The sequence below is a fragment of the Hyla sarda genome, unplaced genomic scaffold, assembly GCF_029499605.1.
Source record: "Hyla sarda isolate aHylSar1 unplaced genomic scaffold, aHylSar1.hap1 scaffold_72, whole genome shotgun sequence".
Classification (NCBI taxonomy): domain Eukaryota; kingdom Metazoa; phylum Chordata; class Amphibia; order Anura; family Hylidae; genus Hyla; species Hyla sarda.
The window spans coordinates 162,004-175,095 of record NW_026610740.1 but is presented as its reverse complement, the minus strand read 5'-3'; the positions used below and the strand labels follow the sequence as shown (position 1 = coordinate 175,095).

Below are 13,092 nucleotides of genomic sequence, written 5' to 3'. Positions count from 1 at the left end.
GTATTATATGGTTATATTCCTGTATGCAGTGTGTAGTATTATATGGTTATATTCCTGTGTACAGTGTGTAGTATTATATGGTTATATTCCTGTGTACAGTGTGTAGTATTATATGGTTATATTCCTGTATACAGTGTGTAGTATTATATGGTTATATTCCTGTGTACAGTGCGTAGTATTATATGGTTATATTCCTGTATACAGTGTGTAGTATTATATGGTTATATTCCTGTATACAGTCAGTATTATATGGTTATATTCCTGTATACAGTGTGTAGTATTATATGGTTATATTCCTGTATACAGTGCGTAGTATTATATGGTTATATTCCTGTATACAGTGTGTAGTATTATATGGTTATATTCCTGTATACAGTGTGTAGTATTATATGGTTATATTCCTGTATACAGTGTGTAGTATTATATGGTTATATTCCTGTATACAGTGTGTAGTATTATATGGTTATATTCCTGTGTACAGTGTGTAGTATTATATGGTTATATTCCTGTATACAGTGTGTAGTATTATATGGTTATATTCCTGTATACAGTGTGTAGTATTATATGGTTATATTCCTGTATACAGTGTGTAGTATTATATGGTTATATTCCTGTGTACAGTGTGTAGTATTATATGGTTATATTCCTGTATACAGTGTAGTATTATATGGTTATATTCCTGTGTACAGTGTGTAGTATTATATGGTTATATTCCTGTATACAGTGTAGTATTATATGGTTATATTCCTGTGTACAGTGTGTAGTATTATATGGTTATATTCCTGTATACAGTGTGTAGTATTATATGGTTATATTCCTGTGTACAGTGTGTAGTATTATATGGTTATATTCCTGTATACAGTGTGTAGTATTATATGGTTATATTCCTGTATATAGTGTGTAGTATTATATGGTTATATTCCTGTATATAGTGTGTAGTATTATATGGTTATATTCCTGTATATAGTGTGTAGTATTATATGGTTATATTCCTGTATACAGTGTGTAGTATTATATGGTTATATTCCTGTATATAGTGTGTAGTATTATATGGTTATATTCCTGTATATAGTGTGTAGTATTATATGGTTATATTCCTGTATACAGTGTGTAGTATTATATGGTTATATTCCTGTATACAGTCAGTATTATATGGTTATATTCCTGTATATAGTGTGTAGTATTATATGGTTATATTCCTGTATATAGTGTGTAGTATTATATGGTTATATTCCTGTATACAGTGTGTAGTATTATATGGTTATATTCCTGTATATAGTGTGTAGTATTATATGGTTATTCCTGTATACAGTGTGTAGTATTATATGGTTATATTCCTGTATACAGTCAGTATTATATGGTTATATTCCTGTATACAGTGTGTAGTATTATATGGTTATATTCCTGTATACAGTGTGTAGTATTATATGGTTATATTCCTGTATACAGTCAGTATTATATGGTTATATTCCTGTATACAGTGTGTAGTATTATATGGTTATATTCCTGTATACAGTGTGTAGTATTATATGGTTATATTCCTGTATACAGTCAGTATTATATGGTTATATTCCTGTATACAGTGCGTAGTATTATATGGTTATATTCCTGTATACAGTCAGTATTATATGGTTATATTCCTGTATATAGTGTGTAGTATTATATGGTTATATTCCTGTGTACAGTGTGTAGTATTATATGGTTATATTCCTGTATACAGTGTGTAGTATTATATGGTTATTCCTGTATACAGTCAGTATTATATGGTTATATTCCTGTATATAGTGTGTAGTATTATATGGTTATATTCCTGTATATAGTGTGTAGTATTATATGGTTATATTCCTGTGTACAGTGTGTAGTATTATATGGTTATATTCCTGTATATAGTGTGTAGTATTATATGGTTATATTCCTGTATATAGTGTAGTATTATATGGTTATATTCCTGTATACAGTGCGTAGTATTATAGAGATCATGTATAGCCGGAGGTATTAGGAGATTGCCGGTAATTATCTTACACTGATTTGTTATGTAACCATTGGATATCTCTGGATGTGTCTGTAGGGCGGTGTGTTAGGGTTTTGTTTACTCTATTACGTGTTATACGGTAGAATTTATGTGACGTCACAGAGCCGGCTTGATCAGGTGACAGTTGATGCGTACTCCCGATTGGTCAGGTTCTCTTATTATAGTTTATACGGTAAAGAAGTGACAGTCCGGTGACGTCACGGGTCAGGCCACACCGCTGTCACGGGAGGGGGGCGTGCTCTGTGCCGTGGAATTTTCCATTCAGCCGGCACTCGGATATATTGCGGTGGCGGATCGCGGTCCGGAGGAGTCGGCGCTGTGTATCGCGATAGTCGGGAGAGGACGGGCGGGGTGTGCGGGACGACGGGCCGGGCGCTGTTCTCTCTGCTCCGCGGTTGTGTCAGCTCCAGGTTCTCGTTTATGGCGAATTATATTCATGTTCCGCCCGGATCCCCGGAGGTGCCGCGGCTGGAGGTGACGGTGCTGGAGGCCGCCTACCGGGAGGGGGCACTGCGGCTGCTGCGGGAGCTCAGACCGGACTGGAAGCCCGAGGACGTCACCACTCAGGTACGGGGAGAACCGGGGCCTCACCACACATAAACCGGGGGGAACCGGGGCCTCACCACACAAAAACCGGGGGGAACCGGGGCCTCACCACACAAAAACCGGGGGGAACCGGGGCCTCACCACACAAAAACCGGGGGGGAACCGGGGCCTCACCACACATAAACCGGGGGGAACCGGGGCCTCACCACACAAAAACCGGGGGGGAATCGGGGCCTCACCACACAAAAACCGGGGGGAACCGGGGCCTCACCACACATAAACCGGGGGGAATCGGGGCCTCGCCACACAAAAACCGGGGGGAACCGGGGCCTCGCCACACAAAAACCGGGGGGAACCGGGGCCTCGCCACACAAAAACCGGGGGGAACCGGGGCCTCACCACACATAAACCGGGGGGAACCGGGGCCTCACCACACAAAAACCGGGGGGAACCGGGGCCTCACCACACAAAAACCGTGGGGAACCGGGGCCTCACCACACATAAACCGGGGGGAACCGGGGCCTCACCACACATAAACCGGGGGGAACCGGGGCCTCACCACACATAAACCGGGGGAACCGGGGCCTCACCACACATAAACCGGGGGGAACCGGGGCCTCGCCACACATAAACCGGGGGGAACCGGGGCCTCGCCACACAAAAACCGGGGGGAACCGGGGCCTCGCCACACATAAACCGGGGGGAACCGGGGCCTCACCACACATAAACCGGGGGGAACCGGGGCCTCACCACACAAAAACCGGGGGGAACCGGGGCCTCACCACACAAAAACCGGGGGGAACCGGGGCCTCACCACACATAAACCGGGGGGAACCGGGGCCTCACCACACAAAAACCGGGGGGGAATCGGGGCCTCGCCACACAAAAACCGGGGGGGGACCGGGGCCTCGCCACACATAAACCGGGGGGAATCGGGGCCTCGCCACACAAAAACCGGGGGGAACCGGGGCCTCGCCACACAAAAACCGGGGGGAACCGGGGCCTCGCCACACATAAACCGGGGGAACCGGGGCCTCGCCACACAAAAACCGGGGGGAACCGGGGCCTCGCCACACATAAACCGGGGGGAACCGGGGCCTCGCCACACAAAAACCGGGGGGAACCGGGGCCTCGCCACACAAAAACCGTGGGGAACCGGGGCCTCGCCACACATAAACCGGGGGGAATCGGGGCCTCGCCACACATAAACCGGGGGGAACCGGGGCCTCGCCACACATAAACCGGGGGGAACCGGGGCCTCACCACACATAAACCGGGGGGAACCGGGGCCTCACCACACATAAACCGGGGGGAACCGGGGCCTCACCACACATAAACCGGGGGGAACCGGGGCCTCACCACACATAAACCGGGGGGAACCGGGGCCTCACCACACATAAACCGGGGGGAACCGGGGCCTCACCACACATAAACCGGGGGGAACCGGGGCCTCACCACACATAAACCGGGGGGAACCGGGGCCTCACCACACATAAACCGGGGGGAACCGGGACCTCACCACACATAAACCGGGGGGAACCGGGGCCTCACCACACATAAACCGGGGGGGAACCGGGGCCTCACCACACATAAACCGGGGGGGAACCGGGGCCTCACCACACATAAACCGGGGGGAACCGGGGCCTCACCACACATAAACCGGGGGGAACCGGGGCCTCACCACACATAAACCGGGGGGAACCGGGGCCTCACCACACATAAACCGGGGGGAACCGGGCCTCACCACACATAAACCGGGGGGAACCGGGGCCTCACCACACATAAACCGGGGGGGAACCGGGGCCTCACCACACATAAACCGGGGGGAACCGGGGCCTCACCACACATAAACCGGGGGGAACCGGGGCCTCACCACACATAAACCGGGGGGAACCGGGGCCTCACCACACATAAACCGGGGGGAACCGGGGCCTCACCACACATAAACCGGGGGGAACCGGGGCCTCACCACACATAAACCGGGGGGAACCGGGGCCTCACCACACATAAACCGGGGGGAACCGGGGCCTCACCACACATAAACCGGGGGGAACCGGGGCCTCACCACACAAAAACCGGGGGAACCGGGGCCTCACCACACAAAAACCGGGGGGAACCGGGGCCTCACCACACAAAAACCGGGGGGAACCGGGGCCTCACCACACAAAAACCGGGGGGAACCGGGGCCTCACCACACAAAAACCGGGGGGAACCGGGGCCTCACCACACAAAAACCGGGGGGAACCGGGGCCTCACCACACATAAACCGGGGGGAACCGGGGCCTCACCACACATAAACCGGGGGAACCGGGGCCTCACCACACATAAACCGGGGGGAACCGGGGCCTCACCACACATAAACCGGGGGGAACCGGGGCCTCACCACACAAAAACCGGGGCCTCACCACACAAAAACCGGGGGGAACCGGGGCCTCACCACACAAAAACCGGGGGAACCGGGGCCTCACCACACAAAAACCGGGGGGAACCGGGGCCTCACCACACAAAAACCGGGGGGAACCGGGGCCTCACCACACAAAAACCGGGGGGAACCGGGGCCTCACCACACAAAAACCGGGGGGAACCGGGGCCTCACCACACAAAAACCGGGGGGAACCGGGGCCTCACCACACAAAAACCGGGGGGGGAACCGGGGCCTCACCACACAAAAACCGGGGGGGGGAACCGGGGCCTCACCACACAAAAAACGGGGGGGGGAACCGGGGCCTCACCACACATAAACCGGGGGGAGGGAACCGGGGCCTCACCACACATAAACCGGGGGGAGGGAACCGGGGCCTCACCACACATAAACCGGGGGGGGAACCGGGGCCTCACCACACAAAAACCGGGGGGGGGGGGGGGGAACCGGGTCCTCACCACACAAAAAACGGGGGAGGGAACCGGGGCCTCACCACACATAAACCGGGGGGGGGAACCGGGGCCTCACCACACAAAAACCGGGGGGAACCGGGGCCTCACCACACAAAAACCGGGGGGAACCGGGGCCTCACCACACAAAAACCGTGGGGAACCGGGGCCTCACCACACATAAACCGTGGGGAACCGGGGCCTCACCACACATAAACCGGGGGAACCGGGGCCTCACCACACATAAACCGGGGGGAACCGGGGCCTCACCACACATAAACCGGGGCCTCACCACCCATAAACCGGGGGGAACCGGGGCCTCACCACCCATAAACCGGGGGGAACCGGGGCCTCACCACACAAAAACCGGGGCCTCACCACACATAAACCGGGGGGAACCGGGGCCTCACCACACAAAAACCGGGGGGAACCGGGGCCTCACCACACAAAAACCGGGGGGGGGGGGAACCGGGTCCTCACCACACATAAACCGGGGGGGGGGAACCGGGGCCTCACCACACAAAAAACGGGGGAGGGAACCGGGGCCTCACCACACAAAAAACGGGGGAGGGAACCGGGGCCTCACCACACAAAAAACGGGGGAGGGAACCGGGGCCTCACCACACATAAACCGGGGGGGGGGAACCGGGGCCTCACCACACAAAAACCGGGGGGAACCGGGGCCTCACCACACAAAAACCGGGGGGAAACGGGGCCTCACCACACAAAAACCGGGGGGAAACGGGGCCTCACCACACATAAACCGGGGGGGGGAACCGGGGCCTCACCACACAAAAACCGGGGGGGGGGAACCGGGGCCTCACCACACAAAAACCGGGGGGGGGAACCGGGGCCTCACCACACAAAAACCGGGGGGGGGAACCAGGGCCTCACCACACATAAACCGGGGGGGGGGGAACCGGGGCCTCACCACACAAAAACCGGGGGGAACCGGGGCCTCACCACACAAACCGGGGGGAACCCGGGGCCTCACCACACATAAACCGGGGGGGGGAACCGGGGCCTCACCACACAAAAACCGGGGGGGGGGAACCGGGGCCTCACCACACAAAAACCGGGGGGGGGAACCGGGGCCTCACCACACATAAACCGGGGGAAACCGGGGCCTCACCACACATAAACCGGGGGGGGGGGAACCGGGGCCTCACCACACAAAAACCGGGGGGAACCCGGGGCCTCACCACACAAACCGGGGGGAACCCGGGGCCTCACCACACAAAAACCGGGGGGAACCCGGGGCCTCACCACACAAAAACCGGGGGGAACCGGGGCCTCACCACACAAAAACCGGGGGAAACCGGGGCCTCACCACCCATAAACCGGGGGGAACCGGGGCCTCACCACACAAAAACTGGGGGGAACCGGGGCCTCACCACACAAAAACCGGGGCCTCACCACCCATAAACCGGGGGGAACCGGGGCCTCACCACACAAAAACTGGGGGGAACCGGGGCCTCACCACACATAAACCGGGGGGAACCGGGGCCTCACCACACAAAAACCGGGGGGAACCGGGGCCTCACCACACATAAACCGGGGGGAACCGGGGCCTCACCACACATAAACCGGGGGGAACCGGGGCCTCACCACACAAAAACCGGGGGGAACCGGGGCCTCACCACACAAAAACCGGGGGGAACCGGGGCCTCACCACACAAAAACTGGGGGGAACCGGGGCCTTACCACTCATAAACCGGGGGGAACCGGGGCCTCACCACTCATAAACCGGGGGGGGGGAACCGGGGCCTCACCACACATAAACCGGGGGGAACCGGGACCTCACCACACAAAAACCGGGGGGAACCGGGGCCTCACCACACAAAAACCGGGGGGAACCGGGGCCTCACCACACATAAACTGGGGCCTCACCACACATAAACCGTGGCCTCACCACTCATGTACCGGGACAAACCGGGGAGGAGAACTGGGAGAGAGGGGAACCAAGGGACGTCACCACCCAAAACAAAGCATACACTGGGGAGAAAAACAACCCCCCCCCCCTTCCTTTCCAGTTATCGGTGAACTTCACCACCCAGGTACCAGGAGAGGCAGAGGAACCGGGGGACATCACCAACCAGGGACTAGGGAGGGAACCAAGAAGAATGGGTAAAGATGGGGAGAAGCCGGGCTACCGTGCTACATCACCACCGGGTACCGGGAGAGAAGCGGAAGATGGGGATGCGGACGTTACCTACCACCCAAGTATTGGCTGGAGAGAGGGTGGAATCGGGGGACAATCCCACTCGGGTACGGTGAAAAGAGGAGGGACACTGCAGATAGAGTATGGGGCACTTTTCCCTCCTCCATGTACCATCTCCAGTGCCTCTTCTTCCTACTCCTCCCTGTACCATCTCCAGTGCCTCTTTTTCCTCCTCTTCCCTCTACCATCTCCAGTGCCTCTTTTTCCTCCTCCTCCCTCTACCATCTCCAGTGCCTCTTCTTGCTCCTCTTCCCTCTACCATCTCCAGTGCCTCTTCTTGCTCCTCTTCCTCTACCATCTCCAGTGCCTCTTCTTGCTCCTCTTCCCTCTACCATCTCCAGTGCCTCTTCTTGCTCCTCTTCCCTCTACCATCTCCAGTGCCTCTTCTTGCTCCTCTTCCCTCTACCATCTCCAGTGCCTCTTCTTGCTCCTCTTCCCTCTACCATCTCCAGTGCCTCTTCTTGCTCCTCTTCCCTCTACCATCTCCAGTGCCTCTTCTTGCTCCTCTTCCCTCTACCATCTCCAGTGCCTCTTCTTGCTCCTCTTCCCTCTACCATCTCCAGTGCCTCTTCTTGCTCCTCTTCCCTTTACCATCTCCAGTGCCTCTTCTTGCTCCTCTTCCCTCTACCATCTCCAGTGCCTCTTCTTGCTCCTCTTCCCTCTACCATCTCCAGTGCCTCTTCTTGCTCCTCTTCCCTCTACCATCTCCAGTGCTTCTTCTTGCTCCTCTTCCCTCTACCATCTCCAGTGCCTCTTCTTGCTCCTCTTCCCTCTACCATCTCCAGTGCCTCTGCTGCTTCTTCCTTCCTGTACCATTATTTGCACACATAATTATACCTCAGCCCCCCCCCCCCCTCTCACATATTATCGGAGTCGGCCCAGAGCACAGGACCAAGGAACAGCGAACAGTAGAAACATCCAGTGACCACAGGGTTGTGTACAGGAGAGGTCTACCATGTTACGTTCTGTAGACTTAATCACAAATCATACATGGATGGCCCACGAGGGGGGGAGGTGGGTCTGAGGATGGCCCAGAAGGGGGGGGGGGGGGGTCTGTGGTGTGGATGGCCCAGAAGGGGGGGGGGGGTCTGTGGTGTGGATGGCCCAGAAGGGGGGGGGGGGTCTGTGGATTTGGCATTATCATACTTTAATACGTTTTCGGTACAGTACTCTGACGTCTCTTCTTCTGTTTTGCGGTTACTCTGTGGTCCCTGACGTCTCTTCTTCTTCGGTTACTCTGTGGTCCCTGACGTCTCTTCTTCTTCGGTTACTCTGGGGTCCCTGACGTCTCTTCTTCTTCGGTTACTCTGGGGTCCCTGACGTCTCTTCTTCTTCGGTTACTCTGGGGTCCCTGACGTCTCTTCTTCTTCGGTTACTCTGGGGTCCCTGACGTCTCTTCTTCTTCGGTTACTCTGGGGTCCCTGACGTCTCTTCTTCTCCCTGACGTCTCTTCTTCTTCGGTTACTCTGGGGTCCCTGACGTCTCTTCTTCTTCGGTTACTCTGGGGTCCCTGACGTCTCTTCTTCTTCGGTTACTCTGGGGTCCCTGACGTCTCTTCTTCTTCGGTTACTCTGTGGGGTCCCTGACGTCTCTTCTTCTTCGGTTACTCTGTGGGGTCCCTGACGTCTCTTCTTCTTCGGTTACTCTGTGGGGTCCCTGACGTCTCTTCTTCTTCGGTTACTCTGTGGGGTCCCTGACGTCTCTTCTTCTTCGGTTACTCTGTGGGGTCCCTGACGTCTCTTCTTCTTCGGTTACTCTGTGGGGTCCCTGACGTCTCTTCTTCTTCGGTTACTCTGTGGGGTCCCTGACGTCTCTTCTTCTTCGGTTACTCTGTGGGGTCCCTGACGTCTCTTCTTCTTCGGTTACTCTGTGGGGTCCCTGACGTCTCTTCTTCTTCGGTTACTCTGTGGGGTCCCTGACGTCTCTTCTTCTTCGGTTACTCTGTGGGGTCCCTGACGTCTCTTCTTCTTCGGTTACTCTGTGGGGTCCCTGACGTCTCTTCTTCTTCGGTTACTCTGTGGGGTCCCTGACGTCTCTTCTTCTTCGGTTACTCTGTGGGGTCCCTGACGTCTCTTCTTCTTCGGTTACTCTGTGGGGTCCCTGACGTCTCTTCTTCTTCGGTTACTCTGTGGGGTCCCTGACGTCTCTTCTTCTTCGGTTACTCTGTGGGGTCCCTGACGTCTCTTCTTCTTCGGTTACTCTGTGGGGTCCCTGACGTCTCTTCTTCTTCGGTTACTCTGTGGGGTCCCTGACGTCTCTTCTTCTTCGGTTACTCTGTGGGGTCCCTGACGTCTCTTCTTCTTCGGTTACTCTGTGGGGTCCCTGACGTCTCTTCTTCTTCGGTTACTCTGTGGGGTCCCTGACGTCTCTTCTTCTTCGGTTACTCTGTGGGGTCCCTGACGTCTCTTCTTCTTCGGTTACTCTGTGGGGTCCCTGACGTCTCTTCTTCTTCGGTTACTCTGTGGGGTCCCTGACGTCTCTTCTTCTTCGGTTACTCTGTGGGGTCCCTGACGTCTCTTCTTCTTCGGTTACTCTGTGGGGTCCCTGACGTCTCTTCTTCTTCGGTTACTCTGTGGGGTCCCTGACGTCTCTTCTTCTTCGGTTACTCTGTGGGGTCCCTGACGTCTCTTCTTCTTCGGTTACTCTGTGGGGTCCCTGACGTCTCTTCTTCTTCGGTTACTCTGTGGGGTCCCTGACGTCTCTTCTTCTTCGGTTACTCTGTGGGGTCCCTGACGTCTCTTCTTCTTCGGTTACTCTGTGGGGTCCCTGACGTCTCTTCTTCTTCGGTTACTCTGTGGGGTCCCTGACGTCTCTTCTTCTTGTCCCTGACGTCTCTTCTTCTTCGGTTACTCTGTGGGGTCCCTGACGTCTCTTCTTCTTCGGTTACTCTGTGGGGTCCCTGACGTCTCTTCTTCTTCGGTTACTCTGTGGTCTGTGGTCCCTGTTCGTCGTCTGTATCAGAGGAGTCTCATCCCACACTCCAGATTCCTGACATATCCTGGAGCAAAGCCCAAAACCTGAGCAGCTCCTGTTCCCTGGTATCAGCCGCTGCTTAGACCTCGACAGAATTGTTGGTCCCTATAAAGACCGAAAAATCCACTAAGATCCTGAAATAACATAAAACCGACAAGTCATAATGAAAAAATATCACCTGATCAGACATGACCTCTAAACTAACAAAAATAGAAAATAAGACACCTTCACCCCTGAGACATCTAGAGCAGGATCTTATGAGGAGGAGTGAGACAAGATACCTGCAGTCTGGAGAAGACATCTTCACACCTGAGACATCTAGAGCAGGATCTTATGAGGAGCCGCCAAGATACCTGCAGTCTGGAGAAGACATCTTCACCCCTGAGACATCTAGAGCAGGATCTTATGAGGAGCCGCCAAGATACCTGCAGTCTGGAGAAGACATCTTCACTCTTGAGACATCTAGAGCAGGATCTTATGAGGAGGAGACAAGATACCTGCAGTCTGGAGAAGACATCTTCACTCCTGAGACATCTAGAGCAGGATCTTATGAGGAGGAGACAAGATACCTGCAGTCTGGAGAAGACACCTTCACCCCTGAGACATCTAGAGCAGGATCTTATGAGGAGGAGACAAGATACCTGCAGTCTGGAGAAGACATCTTCACCCCTGAGACATCTGGAGCAGATCTTATGAGGAGGAGACAAGATACCTGCAGTCTGGAGAAGACATCTTCACCCCTGAGACATCTGGAGCCGGATCTTATGAGGAGGAGACAAGATACCTGCAGTCTGGAGAAGACCTTCACACCTGAGACATCTAGAGCAGGATCTTATGAGGAGCCGCCAAGATACCTGCAGTCTGGAGAAGACACCTTCACTCCTGAGACATCTAGAGCAGGATCTTATGAGGAGGAGACAAGATACCTGCAGTCTGGAGGAGACCTCTTCACTCCTGAGACATCTGGAGCAGGATCTTATGAGGAGGAGACATCTTCACCCCTGAGACATCTAGAGCAGGATCTTATGAGGAGGAGACATCTTCACCCCTGAGACATCTGGAGCAGGATCTTATGAGGAGGAGACATCTTCACCCCTGAGACATCTGGAGCAGGATCTTATGAGGAGCCAAGATACCTGGAGACAAGTGCAGAAGTCTCTGGATTGTAGTGATTACCTCAGAAGGTTGTGGGACCAAATATTAGATTCTGGGACCATCATTTGTGTCCAGGACGGGGTCATTATTGTGTCACATGATTCTAATGAACCACAACTCAGGAGTAATGTCTGATCCTCATCCAGTAATTATTACTCGTTATGTCAGGTACAGGAAGGGGGTTATACCACAACACCGAATAGTGAGTGCAGCTCTGGAGTATAATACAGGATATAACTCAGGATCAGTACAGGATAAGTAATGTAATGTATGTACACAGTGACCTCACCAGCAGAATAGTGAGTACAGCTCTGGAGTATAATACAGGATATAACTCAGGATCAGTACAGGATAAGTAATGTAATGTATGTACACAGTGACCTCACCAGCAGAATAGTGAGTGCAGCTCTGGAGTATAATACAGGATATAACTCAGGATCAGTACAGGATAAGTAATGTAATGTATGTACACAGTGACCTCACCAGCAGAATAGTGAGTACAGCTCTGGGGTATAATACAGGATATAACTCAGGATCAGTACAGGATAAGTAATGTATGTACACAGTGATCTCACCAGCAGAATAGTGAGTACAGCTCTGGGGTTTAATATAGGATATAAATCGAGATTTTCCTAGCTATCGTGACAGAAAATATAAGTTATATATCAGACAGGAGACGAGTATCTTGCATTAAACTTTCTTTTTAATGCCCATAGCAGAAAACTACAGACAATTCATTTACGTCAGTATAAGAAAAATTTCATTAAACTACAACTCCCAGCAGCCCCTGGATCCTCCCTCCCATGGATCAGCGACCCTATATAAGGGACTGTCTGGATCTCCTCTTTCTTTCGTGCGAACTTCGGAACAGCGCACCGTATCATGTCACACCTACGTCAATCGAAACTCCGACTCCTGGTAATCTGTCAGGTCCAACCGGGCCTCAACCAACTGTGTTCTAACTGGAACAGAAAACAGAACGACTGTAACTCAGGGACTCCTCAGTCTATTCTGTGTAGAAGAAGGATCCGCTCTTCAATAGCCTGAAACGAGAAAAAAACACCATAACAGGGTTGGGTAGGAAGGGAAGATACTCTCCTCCTTTCTTCATATAACTTATATTTTCTGTCACAAGCTAGGAAAATCTCGATTTATATATCAGACAGGAGGCTCATATGTTGCAAGTTTAAAGCTAAATGTGCACAACCTAAAGACAAAAGAACAGACATGTCAGAGTACAGACACAGAAACATGTTCTTGTGGCCAAAAATAAAACTGCCTAAAAGTCGTCTCA

At 52.9% G+C, this 13,092-nt stretch overlaps 1 protein-coding gene across 1 annotated transcript in view; it reads left to right on the top strand.

Moving 5' to 3' along the window:
• The first annotated feature begins 2,081 nt into the window (after positions 1-2,081).
• Positions 2,082-13,092, top strand: part of ETNK1 (ethanolamine kinase 1) — a 45,944-nt gene continuing 34,933 nt past the window's right edge. Inside the window, exon 1 of the mRNA XM_056554431.1 lies at positions 2,082-2,599. Within this exon, the coding sequence (XP_056410406.1) occupies positions 2,453-2,599 (147 nt within the window). The 5' untranslated portion in view covers positions 2,082-2,452. The remainder of the gene's footprint in view (positions 2,600-13,092) is intronic.